Here is a 16,023-nt window from a genome sequence, read left to right as displayed (position 1 = left end):
TAAACAAAAGTCATGTCCGCCATATATATATCAATGACATTTTACCACGACAGTCCCACAAGACAACAACAATGAAACAATGAACTCAGACGAACCACATGACACACGGAACGTCAGACGAATTACATATCTAACAGTCCATATAACAGTGGCTGTTCAAGATCAGAGCTTACTGACCCGGAACTGCCAAGCCAACGTGATGAAAAATAGCGTAGACCCAAATTACCGATACTTCAATGATGAGATTGAAACAGTGGACCACCTAATCTCTGGGTGTAAGGTTTTAGCACTTATAGAATATAAATCAAGACATGACAGAGTTGGCCAATGTCTACACTGGATAATATGTCGGCATTATAAAATCAAAACTGCTGACAAATGGTACAAGCATCATCCTTAGGTTGTGACTGACGGAGAAAATATAACGATTCTTTGGGACTTTCCAGTATGTACATGCCGGACCATCAAAGCCAATAAACCAGATATTGTTGTGAAAGACCAAAATAATAAAATGGCCTTCTCAAAATATAACAACATCTGTTTCAACACATGATTTCACATCAGGAACCTATCAAAACGAATTCATAAACGTAATAATAACAGATTTAATTTTATATTTTATTGCATCAAAAATTCGTTTAACTTACATAATATTATTCAAGGGGGATTGACAATATTCGATGAAATTTTTCTTTAATTAATTAATTAATTAGAGGGATTTCTGTTGCATTGTAAGAGAGAGAGAGAGAGAGAGAGAGAGAGAGAGAAAAGGAAATAAACAGCAATCGCCTTACTTCTGATGTGTATGTAGATATGTGTGTATGTAGATATGTGCATACGTGTTTATGTACGCATATATGTCTGTGTATGTATATGTATGTGTCTGTGTGTATCTATATGTATGTGTCATGTGTTTGTGTGTACATACATGTGTGTATGTGTGTGTGTGTGTGTGTGTGTGTGTGTGTGTGTGTGCATTTGTATGCTTGTATATGTAAATGAGTGTATTGGGGGTAGTTCAATCCTCTAAATACACAACTTATTTTTTATATGGCAGTTCGAAGACGAGAAGTAAGTGTAGCAAATCGTTTATTCATTAAAATTCATTAAAAAAATCCATCAGAAGTGATTTGAGACATTCCATTTTTCATTCAATACGGTGAAGTTTAAACACATTTGCTCAGGTTTTGCTTCCATTTTTTGTTGTTTTCACATTTCCTTATTTGATAATCTGTGCCTGCGCCACACGCTATAAAATAGGAATCACTGAATGGGTGAGGTTGAAGCATGCCATTAGTGTTAACACCACACACATTACCGCCTGGCATACGATCGCATGTCATAATTTTTGGATGCCAGTATACTGTTGCTGCACAAGACATTTCATAACTGTTACCCCATTGACTACATTGTATGAATTTTGAAAGGCTTGTTGGATGAGGATAATAATATTGTGGTGGGTTAGGGACGCAAGGTTTAAGCGACAAAGCGATGCCTTGTAGGGTTGGCACACTCGGTTTACACGTCTTCAGTGTTGCATCAAAAATATGATTTGTAGGACAGCAGACGACAGACACCTTCCCTGTCCAGTCATAGTGAATGTACTTTCCAGTTTGATTGGGGTAGGGTAAAACATTTTGTCCCATTTGACGAGCTTGAGCTGTGCACAGATCATTTATACCTGAAAGAAAATAACGACAGTGTTTAATGGTAAGATCAATATGTATGTATGTATGTATGTATGTATGTATGTATGTATGTATGTATGTATGTATGTGTGTGTGTGTGGAGGCGCAATGGCCCATTGGTTAGGGCAGTGGACTCGCGGTTTCGATTCCCAGACCGGGCGTTGTGAGTGTTTATTGAGCGAAAACACCTAAAGCTCCACGAGGCTCCGACAGGGGATGGTGGCGAACCCTGCTGTACTCTTCCACCACAACTTTCTCTCACTCTTACTTCCTGTTTCTGTTGTGCCTGTAATTCAAAGGGTCAGCCTTGTCACACTCTGTGTCACGCTGAATATCCCCGAGAACTACGTAAAGGGTACACGTGTCTGTGGAGTGCTCAGCCACTTGCACGTTAATTTCACGAGCAGGCTGTTCCGTTGATCGGATCAACTGGAACCCTCGACGTCGTAAGCGACGGAGTGCCAACAACATGTATGTATGTATGTAAAGTTCAGTAAAGCTGGACTCATGAGTTATCTTCGTAGTCATAAAGCAAGACCGATGATTGACTACCAGGCCGCTGGTGATGATGCTATACACCATACTAATCATGTCTGTCGGGCATGTGGAAGAGAGGAAAAGAGGGTAGCGAAAGAAACCAGTGCTGTAGAAAATATAAATACAGATTCTAAAGCCTATAGTTTTGAAAAAGAATTTGCTTCACTACGGGACAAGTTAGGAAGAAAATGACTCACAAATTGCAGATCCCCAGAGGAGAAATACAAAAGTGTTTCTACAACTCTGTTGCGATGCTTATAAATAGCTATGCATAATGAATTCTTTGGTACAACAACTCTACACAAAGAGATGGCAATTGTCAAAAACGTCGAAATGGAGGAAACTGATGTAATGTCATCCATTGATGAAATGAGTTTACACTCAGCCATAGGCTTTGATGGATTCCCAGCAATCCTCCCAAAGAAATGCGAAAGGACTCTAACAGAACCTCTACAGATCCTCTTCCAAAGCTTCTTCGGCAGCCAACCCAGAGACGACTTGAGCTCCTAATGTCTAAGGTTCCAGATGAACCCACATCACAGCAAGAAAGTCAAAAGGGGACAGCAATGACGAACACCCACCTTCATCAGAAGCCAGTTATTATGAATGGTCATTGAAAAGGTGATAACACTGGTGGTGCTCTAACATGGCCACAGTCTTTGGGCTCAAACGCACAAAAGAATAAAAGAATAAGAGGACAATTTCAATTTATTGAACTGAATATCTTTCTTGTCTGTTTGCATCAGTGACTAGGTACAGCATCCATTAAATAATTTATCCGAAATCATGCTATTGGTCAAATTGAGTTATTTCCTTTAGATCATCATATTTAATTTTAATTAAGCAAATTATTGCAGTCGCAAAATTCGGATGAACAAAATAGGTCTGAATTTGACAATAGTTCGCTGACGAAATCCATTAAATTACGAAACATGTCTTTAATTGTCTACTTACCTAATAACAAATATAATATTTCTCCTTAGTAATTTAATTTTTTCTAAATTCTTAATTTTCTCAAGTTATTTCCCATTTTTCTTTGTGAGTCGCCTACAATTCTAAATCCCCAGTTATAAATAGCTGGTGACATTTACTCTTTCATCCATTCTACTACAACCATTCTCCTCACCTGGTTAGGATATAGAAAAAATACAGAATAATTTTTGATAATAAAGAAACAAATTCAGTCTACTTACCTATTGTGTTGATACTGATGTTATAGTGAGCAGCCTTACAAAGTGTGAAGTTGAGATCAAAGCGTTTCTTGGAATTTATCGCCAGGAAGAACGTAGACAGTGATGTTGGTTGACCTACCAATATTTTACCCGGTTTCATGTCAGTGGCATTGGTCATGTAGTGGTAGCTGGCCGGACTTGGGTGACTGTTATTATATGCACCATACATAGTGACCTCACCACACTGGACAGTCACCTGGAAAGAACAAAAATGGTTTAACATACAGGGTATCGTTAGGTTCATTCGACTGATTGGTTTAGAAAAGGAGTCCAAACTTGGTCCCATAAATCTCCTCCTATTGCGTCTTCTGCTGCTGCCACAACACCATGCTCTCGAAAGTAGCGATTTGCATACCAACCGCACGAAAGCACCTCCCGTTACCTTCCCTGTCACACATTCTATGTCTAAACCGCACTTTTCCTGCACTAACTACCAAGCCCAAACATTAACCGACCCAAAACAACAACAACAACAACAAAAAAGCAGTCCAGTTCATGATGTTCTGGAATATTCGGCTTACCGTGATTATTGTAAACGAGTTGGTCAAGATAACGGTGGTGACGTTCAGAAATTGTTGTTTTGTTCCGGTACTGTTATGAAAACTGTTATTTGTTAGATTTGTAGTGTTTTTAACGCGCATGGATCCTGAAAAGAGATTATGGAAAGAGAATCATGCACAATTACTTGACATACAAACACACACTCACATAAACAGAATTATATGAGATGAGCAGTTTTCTGTTGAGACAACCGTAGCAGGTTTCTTGTGTCTATGAGTCTTTAGAAAATGCTTATCCAGCGGTAGGCAAACCCTTTTCTATATTACTCATAACATGAAAGGAAAAGGAACAAAACCACTTGATGTTTTTGGATCTCTTCGTGGATTCGGATTGTGAGATGTGCTTAGTGTATGAATTTTTCTCTCTGAAGCTGCCATTTTCTTGAAGTATATTGTATTAAATGGCCTCACTATCGAAAATATTGTTGGAAGTGTAAAGGTTAGACATTATTCTAACTTCTATAAGATATGAGTTTTATAGAACAGTGACAGGGGTGTTTGATTATTTGTCCAGTTTAATCATTTTACAGCACACAACACCAAATCATTCTGCACTACACAAGAGCACACAACTCTATTCTACTGTTCTTTATTATTTAAAACTACTCACAACATTAATTACAACTTTGATACAATCAATAATGTGGAGGCGCAATGGCCCAGTAGTTAGGGCAGCGGACTCGCGGTCATAGGATCGCGGTTTTGAATCCCAGACCTGGCGTTGTGAGTGTTTAGTGAGCAAACACACCTAAAGCTCCACGAGGCTCCGGCAGGGGATGGTGGCGAACCCTGCTGTACTCTTTCACCTCAACTTTCTCTCACTCTTACTTCCTGGTTCTGTTGTGCTGTAATTCAAAGGGTCAGCCTTGTCACACATTGTGTCACGCTGAATATCCCCGAGAACTACGTTAAGGGTACACGTGTCTGTGGGGTGCTCAGCCACTTGCACGTTAATTTCACGAGCAGGCTGTTCCGTTGATCGGATCAACTGGAACCCTTGTCGTCGTAAGCGACGGAGTGCCAACAAATAATCAATAATAATAATAATAATAATGGCACGCCAAAGTCAGAGCTTAAATTTGTTGAAATAGAGCTAAATCTTATTTTTACGAAAACAACACATTGCATAATGTAATCCCAGATATGCCATGTTTGCGAAAAAGAGACGGGATTTTGCCATCACATTTAGAGGATATTTGACCAAAGGGCTGATCAATCAGGTCGCTTAGAGCTTTGCAAAAACAACGACGATGAGGACAACAACAACAACAAAAGCCAATCAATGACGACAGTTAGTTGATGCCAGACTTACCATCACAGGATCCAGATCGAATTTCCCTCACAATAAAATCAGTCTCATTATAATCTTTCAAGTTGATGAAATGTGTACAACTGGGTTCACTTGCTGCCGCAGTTAACTCAGACACTCTTAGATTGACAACTCCAATTGTAAATATAGTGACGCCATCATCTTTCAGTTTTTGAGCTGCCGCTACTGTTCTCGTTTCACTCTTTGACTTTCCATCTGTCACCAAAACTAAAACTTTTGCAGCAGCAGGTTTTCTTGTATCTGTAAAGACACTGGTACGCACTTTGTCAAGAGCAGTGTCCGTAGCAGTACCACCACCATTGTAAGCTGTAGCGTTAATAGCATTTGTTACTGCAACTTTCGTATTGTGAGTTCCTAAGCCAAATATTACGAGAGGACTGCTTGAAAATCTAACCACTGCTACACGTGTTTCCGATGGGCTAATGTCTAGATTATTCACAATATTCTTCAAAAATGTTTTTGTCTTCGCAAAGTTGGTTGTTCCAACGCTTCCGGACGAGTCAATAAGAAAAACTAAGTCCATCTGGGCACCGGTGCAATCTGAAAAGATATTTAGAATCAAAACCAATTGTTACATCTAAAACCCACATGCGAAAGTTTATTTGTAAATAATAATAATAATAATAATAATAATAATAATAATAATAATAATAATAATAATAATAATAATGATAATAATAATAATTATAATAAAGGCAAATAGACCAGATATAGTTGTCAAAGATCATGAAGAAAAAAAATGCTTTCTAATTGATGTATCAATACCAGCAGATGACAACGTTTCCCTAAAAGAAATGGAAAAAACTTTCAAAATACAAAGACCTGGAAATAGAGGTAACCCGAATGTGGAATCTAAAAACAGAAACAATTCCTATCATAGTAGGTGCCTTAGGTATAATAAAAAAAAATATTCAGACAAATAAATAACAAAAACACCAGGACTTACAAATATATATAACATACAGAAAATTGCACTACTGGGCACTGCACACATCCTACGCAAAACACTTTCAATACAGTAACCATAAGAGCACCACAGCAAACCACAGCACATACCCAAGGCGCACAGAGCTGCGCTCGGTAGTGAAGTGAAAGCACGTTATAAAAACAAAACTACTGAACAATTATGATAATAATCCTTTCTATTATAGGCACATATTTCTATTATTATTATTATTATTATTATTATTATTATTATTATTATTATTATTATTATTATTATTATTATTATTATTATTATCATTATTATTTTCTCTTTATCACAGGTTTTGTTGGAGCTTCTGGAGTCTTCTAATACTGTCATGATTGGCCGTGCCAAGGAGGTAAGCCTTTTGTAACAGTTCTACTGGGCACTCTATTCCAGTTCCCTTTATATTCCCCTTGAAGCCTTCTGATACTGTTTCCAAGGACCCAACAATAATTGGAACTATCTTAACCTTCTTCATTTCCAATAACCGGGCTTATTATTATTATTATTATTATTGAGTGAGAGAGCAGTGCATGCCATCAAAGTGACACTGGGGTAAAATATACGAAGCCCATTATACCCATCATGACTACCTGTCTGACAAGGGTACACCAGGCACATGCATCACAACCATATGTGCGCGACATGGTGATCTTGTATCAAGATAAATAGCGCATATTATTATTATTATTATTATTATTATTATTATTATTATTATTATTATTATTATTATTATTATTATTATTATTATTATTATTTTAATTTTATGTTTGACTTTAGCTTTGCATTTGTACAAGTTGGATCCAAGTCTCACCCAGAGACCTCAAGAGACAACAAGTTAGAAGTTCAAGTAGGTGTAATGCCTAGGGTGCTATATATTTGAATTTGTACAGTGTTGTTCTAGATAATGTTTTAAAATTTGAGATCACATAGACAGTATTTTATGTAGGATATGGGCAGTTCCCATGAGCACTATCTTTTGAACTTCAGCCATTTTGGGGTTTCCTAGTATTATTATTATTATTATTATTATTATTATTATTATTATTATTATTATTATTATTATTATTATTATATTTTAAAAAGGATTGACGTAACTCTTCGCGAAGGTAAATAGTCAAAACGAAGAGCGCGATTCGATTGTATAAATGTTTTATTCGTTGAACAATATTTCGATTACTCTCGTTCATAGTTTACGTTTATGTGTCTGAATTTTTAATCACCTTTTGCTTTGAACTTGAGAAAGACAGACGTACTGTCGAAATATTGTTCAACGAATAAAACATTTATACAATCGAATCGCGCTCTTCGTCTTGACTATTATTATTATTATTATTATTATTATTATTATTATTATTATTATTATTATTATTATTATTATTATTATTATTATTATTATTTCGATAGTATCATTAAGTCTAACACAAATTTATCCGTCTTCTTTTCATTCGTATATAACAAAGGACCCTTTTACCCAGCTTCCAGAACTTTGCAAATACCGTGCAATAAACTTTATCCCTTATTGAGTAAACAGACCTCGTTTCAAAGTTCGTTGATAGGCATCCGATGTGTTAAAACAGTTTTGTTCTTTAATATTTTTATGTGGATTAATAAAGATTAACCATTTAGCATTTAATCTGGCCATATGTAGCCCAAATATTCTATCCATTTTTTATTTAAACTAGCCAGATCTGGCCTCTCACACTTAGCCTAAAAATATCTGAACGCATCATCGAAATCTCAAAGCTAAGAGATAAAGTATGATTAATTCAAAACAATGTGAATAAATAAGCATTACATTTGATAGAGTAATCTGAATGCTAAAGTGTTAAACAGACTCTGCTTTAGAAATGTATTAATTTGAATCTGTTAATTACAATTTAGTTCTTTACTTTTTATAGTTTATTTTAAATATTAAGTAAAAATTTACATTGTCTCCAGACATCCAGGCTATTTCGGGTCCCATGTTTGCCAGATATTTGGTCCAGTATTATCTAAACCTTGTTATATCTCAAGCAGTCTGGTTAGTTGGCCTAGCTATTAATGTGACTAGCGAGGCATTCAACTGACTGGAGAATAGATTCTCCAAACAAGAAACAGTAATGTACTTAGTGCGAAAAGTATAAGCGCGTCAATTATTAAAAAGTTCCGGTGCAGTTCTTTGTGCAACAGTTCCTCTTCTTCACATACATACATACATACATACATACATACATACATACATACATGTACACACGCATGCATGCACGCAAACACGCATACATACATACATACATACATACATACATACATACATACATACATACATATACGAGAGTATACGACAAAAGAGCACAAATAATAATTTTACTCACCGCTTAACTTTTCTAATTCATTTGACCAGATCGAAAATTGACTGACGTTGCCGTTCGAATTAATATAATGTTTCCACGAAAGTGCTTGCTGTCCTTTTTGAAGCGGAACCGGCGGTACAGAGCTTGAGATAAACAAGCTCATTATCAGTCCAGAGTGTAGGGGTTTTTGTAGGTCGGACATTGTTACGGTCGATACATCAATAATGAACTTAGTTTGAACTTTACGACAAGTTGCCATCAGTCTACCAGTGCAAGCATTTTGGACGGTTTTCAATTGGGCATTGGTTACCTACAAAAATAAAAGACGAAGACATTTTTGTGTCAGAGAGAGAAGTCCTTCGGGCGTCATTAAATAAGTCATCTTAGAAAGACGTGTTTGTCATTGAAACCCTCCATAAATTATACTTGGAGAAAAAATTTAAGACGTGATGGTCGTGGATGTAAAATCTGGTCTATCAAGGTTAACTTGGCATTAGACAACAAAAACAACAACAACAGTTACAGCAACAATAACAACAGCAACAATAACAACACCGACAAAAGACTGTATTGTACCATTTGTACCATGCCACGTAGGGTCGAAGTATTATTATTATTATTATTATTATTATTATTATTATTATTATTATTATTAGAGTTAAAATTTCGCCGTGGTCGACTTTGCCTTTCATCCTTTCGGGATCGACAAATTAAGTAACAGTCGAACACTGAGGTCGATATAATCGACTCATCCTCACCCACACAAGCAGCCCTTATGGCAAAAATTTGAAATAATAATAATAATAATAATAATAATAATAATAATAATAATAATTATTATTATTATTATTTATTATTTATTATTATTATTATTATTATTGAGTGAGAGAGCAGTGCATGCCATCAAAGTGACACTGGGGTAAAATATACGAAGCCCAGTATACCCATCATGACTACCCGTCTGATAAGGGTACACCAGGCACATGCATCACAACCATGTGTGCGCGACATGGTGATCTCATATCAAGGTAAACAGCACATGACCTCGCAGGTGGGGCCCAGTTAGAATTTTCTTCAGGTCGAGTAGCCCATCCTGCTCAAAAGGTCTCTGAATAAGGTTTGTTTAAGGATGTTGAGTAAAACACCCATGTTTCCATAGGTGAATTATTCAAACCCCAAAGAATTCCTCTCAACACATGGCTATGATGCTCCCCCACTATTTCTGCTCATGATCAACTGGTTAAGGTCAAACAACTGACAAGCAAATCTGTGGTATTGAGCAGAATATTTGCTGTAGGCCATCTTTTATACCAAGTGTACATGATAACACTTCCAATCAATTAAGATCAGAAACCATGAGAGCCACTGCCTGGTACTGCATCCGGGCATTTATTATTATTATTATTATTATTATTATTATTATTATTATTATTATTATTATTATTATTATTATTATTATTATTGTTTATACAAGGATTTCTGTTTGCAACCAGGTACTTCTGGATTCGATCACACCGTGCGAGAACTCTGAGTAAGATCTTCCACTATATAATCTCAGATCGATTAAATAACCCTGTCCAGTAAGTGTATATATATATATATATATATATATATATATGTATTTGATGATGATGATGGCCGTCCACTCGTGACCGAGGAAGACCATTGCCGACCTTCAGGAACATTGTGCGCTCTAGGACTAATTTATATTTTGCATTTGTGGCTCCATTGGTGGCTAATGAGCCCTGCTCTTGACAAGCATACACGACTGCAAACATTGCAGACCAAGCTTTCCCCATTCACTATACGAGCCGTGCGCTTTCGCGCAGCTCGCTTAAGTTCTTCATGCTGGATACGTGCTCTCTCAAAAGTGTCGATCCCCTCATTAACCTGCTTCCACCATCCGTGGCGATGACAGGCATTGTTCTCCCAGTCAGTGTCCTGCATATCACAGGCCTTTAATGAAGACTTGACACAGTCCTTAAATCGGGATTCCATTTAACGCCTCCGTCGCTTTTTCCTCACCTCTTCTACATCTGCAAATTCCGTAGCACCAGTTATATACATAGATATATACGTAGCACACAAACATATACCTAGATATATACGACAGGCTTCTTTCAGTTTCCGTCTACCAAATCCACTCACAAGGCTTTGGTCGGCTCGAGGCTATAGTAGAAGACACGTGCCCATGGTGCTACGCCGTGGGACTGAACCCGAAACCATATGGCTGGTAAGCAAGCTACTTACCACACAGCCTATCTCCGAAACGTCTAGTTAGAATAGAGACAGCTGACGAAGGATTAATTCCAAGTGGCTATCTGTTTTCCTATGTGTTCGTTCCGTTGTCTGTAATTCATTTTTCTAACGTCCTGTACCCTGATATGCATCTGTATACACATGTAGATGTAAGTATGTACATATATGTGGGTATACATGCATACATATTCTTTGTATATATATATATATATATATATATATATATATATATATATATACATATATATATTTGCTCTTTCTTGCTAAATATCATGTAAATTCATAAAAAGAATTAAATTCACACTTACACAGCTAAGGTATGCCCATAGATGCACATGTGTCTTTTTGCGTATGCGTGCATAGAAACATGCGTGTGTGCATACGTTTGATTGTGTGCATTTGCGTACACTTGTGAATTTGTGAAGATCCTGGACTTACCCTCCATATTCCACCGGTTGGTGATGCGATAGACTTCATCTGGGCCACTGCTAACCTTCTCAAGAAATAATAGTCTTGTGCCAGAATACATTTCGTTCGGATTTTTCTTATGGTTGCATCGATTACAGCATCGCTGGTCTCACCAGGTTTCAGGGTCAAATCTACGGCATAGACGTGTCTGGCAATGCCAAGACAAATGCCCACAAAGAGAAGATATCTGATGGACATTGTTGGAAAGATTTTTGTTTCTTCTCAAACGATAAAATTCAAACTGCAGCTCGCGATCAAAAGTTAATCGTTTGACAACCTTCCCCGAGTCTCACACCTTTATATAAAGAAGACTTTTCCGAGAAACACCAAGTAACAGGATATGGTCTCCTGAGATAACAAAGAGCCACAGCAAGCAAACTGTATTGTCGCATTCATATGAGAATGATGATAATGATGATGAGTAATCGAGGTCAAGAATATATCGAAATCTGATTGGTTGATGAAACAAATTACGTTATCTATTGTATAACACAGATTGTTTAATTGAAAAGAAAAAACGAATTTCAGAAGTTTATTCTTTAAATAATAAAAGGCGTCACATCAGATTTCCGTCTCTTTTTCTCATCCTTAAAGCCGCCCTACGTCTCTTTTCCTTTTCCTTCTTACATTTTACTCTTATATTTGTATCATTACTACGTTTTTCTGGGGGTGTGAGGTTCTACCAAAGTTTTCAATTTTAATTTGATTTATGGAATCTTGCTTCTTTATTTCATAAATATTTGCCATAAAGGCATTACAAAGAGGGGACGAACAAGGACAGACAAACATAAAAGGGGTGAAGAAGCTGTATCGATTAAATATTTACAATTTTAAATACACAATAAAAATTGGATTATATTTACAATGTTCGATTGAAGCATTGCTCATTACAGATGCAATTTGTAATGACTTTCCTGAAGGATAGGCATCCGACCACCAGGGTAGACCCCTTGCTTTTTCGTTCCCTTGTTTTTGGCTCCCACTTACCTGGTGCCAAACACTCGCTTCTTGTCGTCCTGTAGCACCTAAATTGTTTACATCAAGCCTTGGCGATTAACAAGGAAAGCGTCATCATTGTCATCACTATTAGAATTAATACAGCTTTATGCTTACAGCAGAAAATATTATTATAATTATTAGAAAGGTTGAAAGGTGGCAGAATCGTCAGCAGGCCGGACAAAATGCTTAGTAATGTTATTACAGCTTTATGTTCTGGGTTCAAATTTTGCTGAGGTCGATTTTGCCTTTCATCCTTTCGGGGTCGTTCAAACGAGTCACAGTTGAGCACTGACGGATATTTATCCTCATCTTGCTTGTTGTGAACACAACGTTTCGGCTGATATACCCTCCAGCTTTTATCAGGTGTCTTGGGGAAATTTCGAACCTGGGTTCTCATTGAAGATATCCAGTGATTTCAAGACCCATGAATGCAGCATGCTGCCAAAGGCCTTTTTACAATCTATTCACGTGGAACTGAGATTTCTGCATTTGTTATGACAGTTCTCGAGGATCATGCGATTTAGAGTTGGTCATGGCATCCATATAAGCGTCGTCTGCACCATTTTTGTTCAGTGGAGAAAATATTCTGTTCCATGAATTTGTATGTTTTCTCCAGGACGATGGATGTTAAAATTTTATACGTGGTGGATAGGTATGGTATCGACTGATAGTTTTGGGGGAAATTTGGTTTCATTATTCTTCGGGAGTAGTTAATCAATTGTTTTCGTAGCATCTCTCATTATTTCATTGAATAATTAAACTAACTTTTCGTGTGCGCACGGGAACGATGCGAAACAGAAACTTGGCACCCTATCATTAACAGGGGATTTCTACTTACAAGGTGTCTTGAGTGTCATCCTTAGGTCTGTTATTGTGATGTCTTTCCATGCTTGTTCTGATATATTTTGGTAGCATCTTTCTGTGCGTCTATTCAAGTCTGCCTTTTCATTGAATATCTTTTCATCATTCCAGATATTTTCTTAAAGGCATTCAATTTCTTGCATGCGAGTGGGGCCTTCAACCATTATTTCCCCCTTCCCTATTTCTTTGTAGAATGTTTCTACCTTGGCTGTGAACACCTTATTTTGCTTGTAAAACTTGTTTCTCTTCTCAAATCTTCGTATCCTTTGAGCTTTTGCTTGCACTTTTTGTTGGAAGCAGTTCTTCACTTGGTGAGAATCTACGTATTCTCTTCATCTTTCATCCTTTTCTGGATTTTACATCGTTTCCCCAGATTATTTCATTCAATATTGATATTTCACCTCTCATTATTTCAATTTTCTTTTTGAATTTTACTTTTCCAGTTTCGAATTCTTCTCGGGTTTGCATTATTTTTTTTGGTTTCTTCTGAAGCATGCAACCAGTTTCAATTGCCTTAGAAGCTGCCTAAATAATTTCGTTTAACTCGATGAGATCTGTTTTAGTTCTTGTATTATTTCATTTGTTACAGAGTTCCCAATTTTGATTTGCTTTCTATTTTGGATTGCATTTGAGAGTTTATGAAGTGTTTCTCTACCATAGATATTGGCGTGTCTTACAACTTCAAGCTTATTCAGGATTCCCTGCTTCATTTCTATCATAGATTTTCTATGTTTTTCAGTAAATATATAGTCTTCAAATATTATTTCTTTGCCACTTTCCTCGCCATCTTTATCTGGTCCATTACAATTTATTTCTCCAGATGTTTGTGCGTTCTGGTCAGATGGCAGTCTTTCAACTGAGACTCATTGGGAGCTGCTGTCTTCGTCTGGTTCTTAATTTCCTTTCTGTCTTATATTTAGGTCATTTTTCGCTGCGTGCTTAATCGCAGTTATTTCACAATGTGAAATAAGCCTTTTAATTCTGAAGATATCCCTCCGAACATTTGTTAACTTGTTTTCGTTCAAATATAGTCTGCTGTCTTGATTTCGAGTTCTCCATATTTGATAAGAGTGTGCGGTGTGTTTCTATTCAGATGGCCTACCTAATGCATAATAATAGAAGTATATTACTTCTGTATACTCTTCTCGGGTCCATTTGATCTTCTTATACTTTTCTTTGTAGGGTGGGTATGGTGGAGAATTTGAGAGCTCGAGTTGGGGCAGTTCCCGTTCAAGTGACCATCGAGGTTCGTATTCAGAGAAGAATTTGTGCCAGTGGATGACATTTCGACTCCGGGCTGGTTCTGTCCTGGGAGACACGCTTCTAGATTAATCATAGGACAAGGGATTTGGTGTGCTGTTGTAGTTTTCCTTTTTTGTTTTTTAAGATATAGTTGTGCTACATTAAAATTATTAGTATTGAGTCCTCTGTGGCAGCTGTTGTCTCTGCGACTATCACCATCATCATCATTCAGGCTGGCAGATCGCTAGCACGCCGGACGAAATGTTTAGCAGCATTTCGTCTGTCGCTGCGTTCTGAGTTCCAATTCCGCCGAAGTCGACTTTGCCTTTCATCCCTTCGGGGGTCAATAAATTAAGTACCATTTACGCATTGAGGTCGATGCAATCGATTTAATCCCTTATCCCAAATTTGAGGTCTTGTACTTCCAGCAGAAAGGATTATTATTATTATTGTTCAGTAGTTTTATTTTTATAACGTGCTTTCACTTCACTACCGAACGCAGCTCTGTGCGCCTTGGGTATGTGCTGTGGTTTGCTGTGGTGCTCTTATGTTTACTGTATTGAAAGTGTTTTGCGTAGAATGTGTGCAGTACCTAGTAGTGCAATTTTCTATATGTTATATATGTTTGTAAGTCCTGGTGTTTTTGTTATGTATTTGTCTGAATATTTTTTATTATACCTAAGGCACCTACTATGATAGGAATTGTTTCTGTTTTTAGATTCCACATTCGAGTTATCTCTATTTCCAGGTCTTTGTATTTTGAAAGTTTTTCCATTTCTTTTAGAGAAACGTTGTCATCTGCTGGTATTGATACATCAATTAGAAAGCATTTTTTTCTTCATGATCTTTGACAACTATATCTGGTCTATTTGCCTTAATTTCTCTATCTGTGTGTATTGGCATATCCCAGAGTATGGTTGCTTTCTCGTTTTCTGTGACCTTTTCTGGCGTGTGTTTATACCATCTTTTTTCTGTTGTTATTCCATAGTGTTGGCATAGCTTCCAGTGTATATAGGTCCCAGCTCTGTCGTGTCTGTGAATATATTCCTTCTTAGCCAGGACTGGGCAGCCAGAGATAATATGATTTATTGTTTCTTGTCGATCTCCACATATTCTACAGTTACTTGTTATATTTCTTTTCATTATGTGTCTTTGGTCATTTCTGGTGGGGAGGCTCTGGTCTTGTGCAGCAATTAAAAATCCTTCAGTCTCTGCTTTGAGTCCTGAGCTTCTCAGCCATTGCTGGGATTTTTCTCTGTCTATTTCTTTCGCATTTAGTTTAGCCCAGTATTTACCATGTAGGGGCTTTTCTTGCCATCGTTTTATCATGGTCCGTTGCTGTTCTAGTTTTAGTTTGGATTTCATTTGTTTTATAGCTTTTGTTGTTTCCTCTTCTTCTTCTTCTTCTTCTTCTTCTTCTTCTTCTTCTTCTTCTTCTTCTTCTTCTTCTTCTTCTTCTTCTTCTTCTTCTTCTTCTTCTTCTTCTTCTTCTTCTTCTTCTTCTTCTTCTTCTTCTTCTTCTTCTTCTTCTTCTTCTTCGTATTTGT

General features: G+C 36.9%; 1 protein-coding gene across 1 annotated transcript; it reads right to left on the bottom strand.

Annotated features, from left to right (window-relative positions):
• Positions 1 to 597: 597 nt before the first annotated feature.
• On the bottom strand, positions 598 to 14,415 carry LOC106882095 (uncharacterized). The gene is made up of 6 exons (XM_089343572.1): positions 11,345 to 14,415; positions 8,669 to 8,957; positions 5,330 to 5,887; positions 3,979 to 4,103; positions 3,419 to 3,653; positions 598 to 1,681 (listed from the first exon to the last, which is right to left on the bottom strand). The coding sequence occupies exons 1-6, from the start codon at positions 11,570 to 11,572 to the stop codon at positions 1,167 to 1,169; spliced, it is 1,950 nt and encodes a 649-aa protein (XP_089199698.1). The 5' UTR covers positions 11,573 to 14,415; the 3' UTR covers positions 598 to 1,166.
• Between the last annotated feature and the right edge of the window lie 1,608 nt (positions 14,416 to 16,023).

The sequence above is a fragment of the Octopus bimaculoides genome, chromosome 27 (assembly GCF_046866305.1).
Source record: "Octopus bimaculoides isolate indiv1 chromosome 27, ASM4686630v1, whole genome shotgun sequence".
NCBI lineage: Eukaryota > Metazoa > Mollusca > Cephalopoda > Octopoda > Octopodidae > Octopus > Octopus bimaculoides.
This window is presented reverse-complemented; position numbering and strand designations above follow the sequence as displayed.

Bases quoted from the DNA above. Each gene is read 5' to 3' on its own strand.
- LOC106882095 (XM_089343572.1), bottom strand. From the start codon at position 11,572: ATGTCCATCAGATATCTTCTCTTTGTGGGCATTTGTCTTGGCATTGCC. The intron at 8,958-11,344 runs GTAAGTCCAGGA...TTATTTTTGTAG, and splicing joins CAACCGGTGGAATATGGAGG to GTAACCAATGCCCAATTGAA. The intron at 5,888-8,668 runs GTGAGTAAAATT...ATATCTTTTCAG, and splicing joins TGAATTAGAAAAGTTAAGCG to ATTGCACCGGTGCCCAGATG.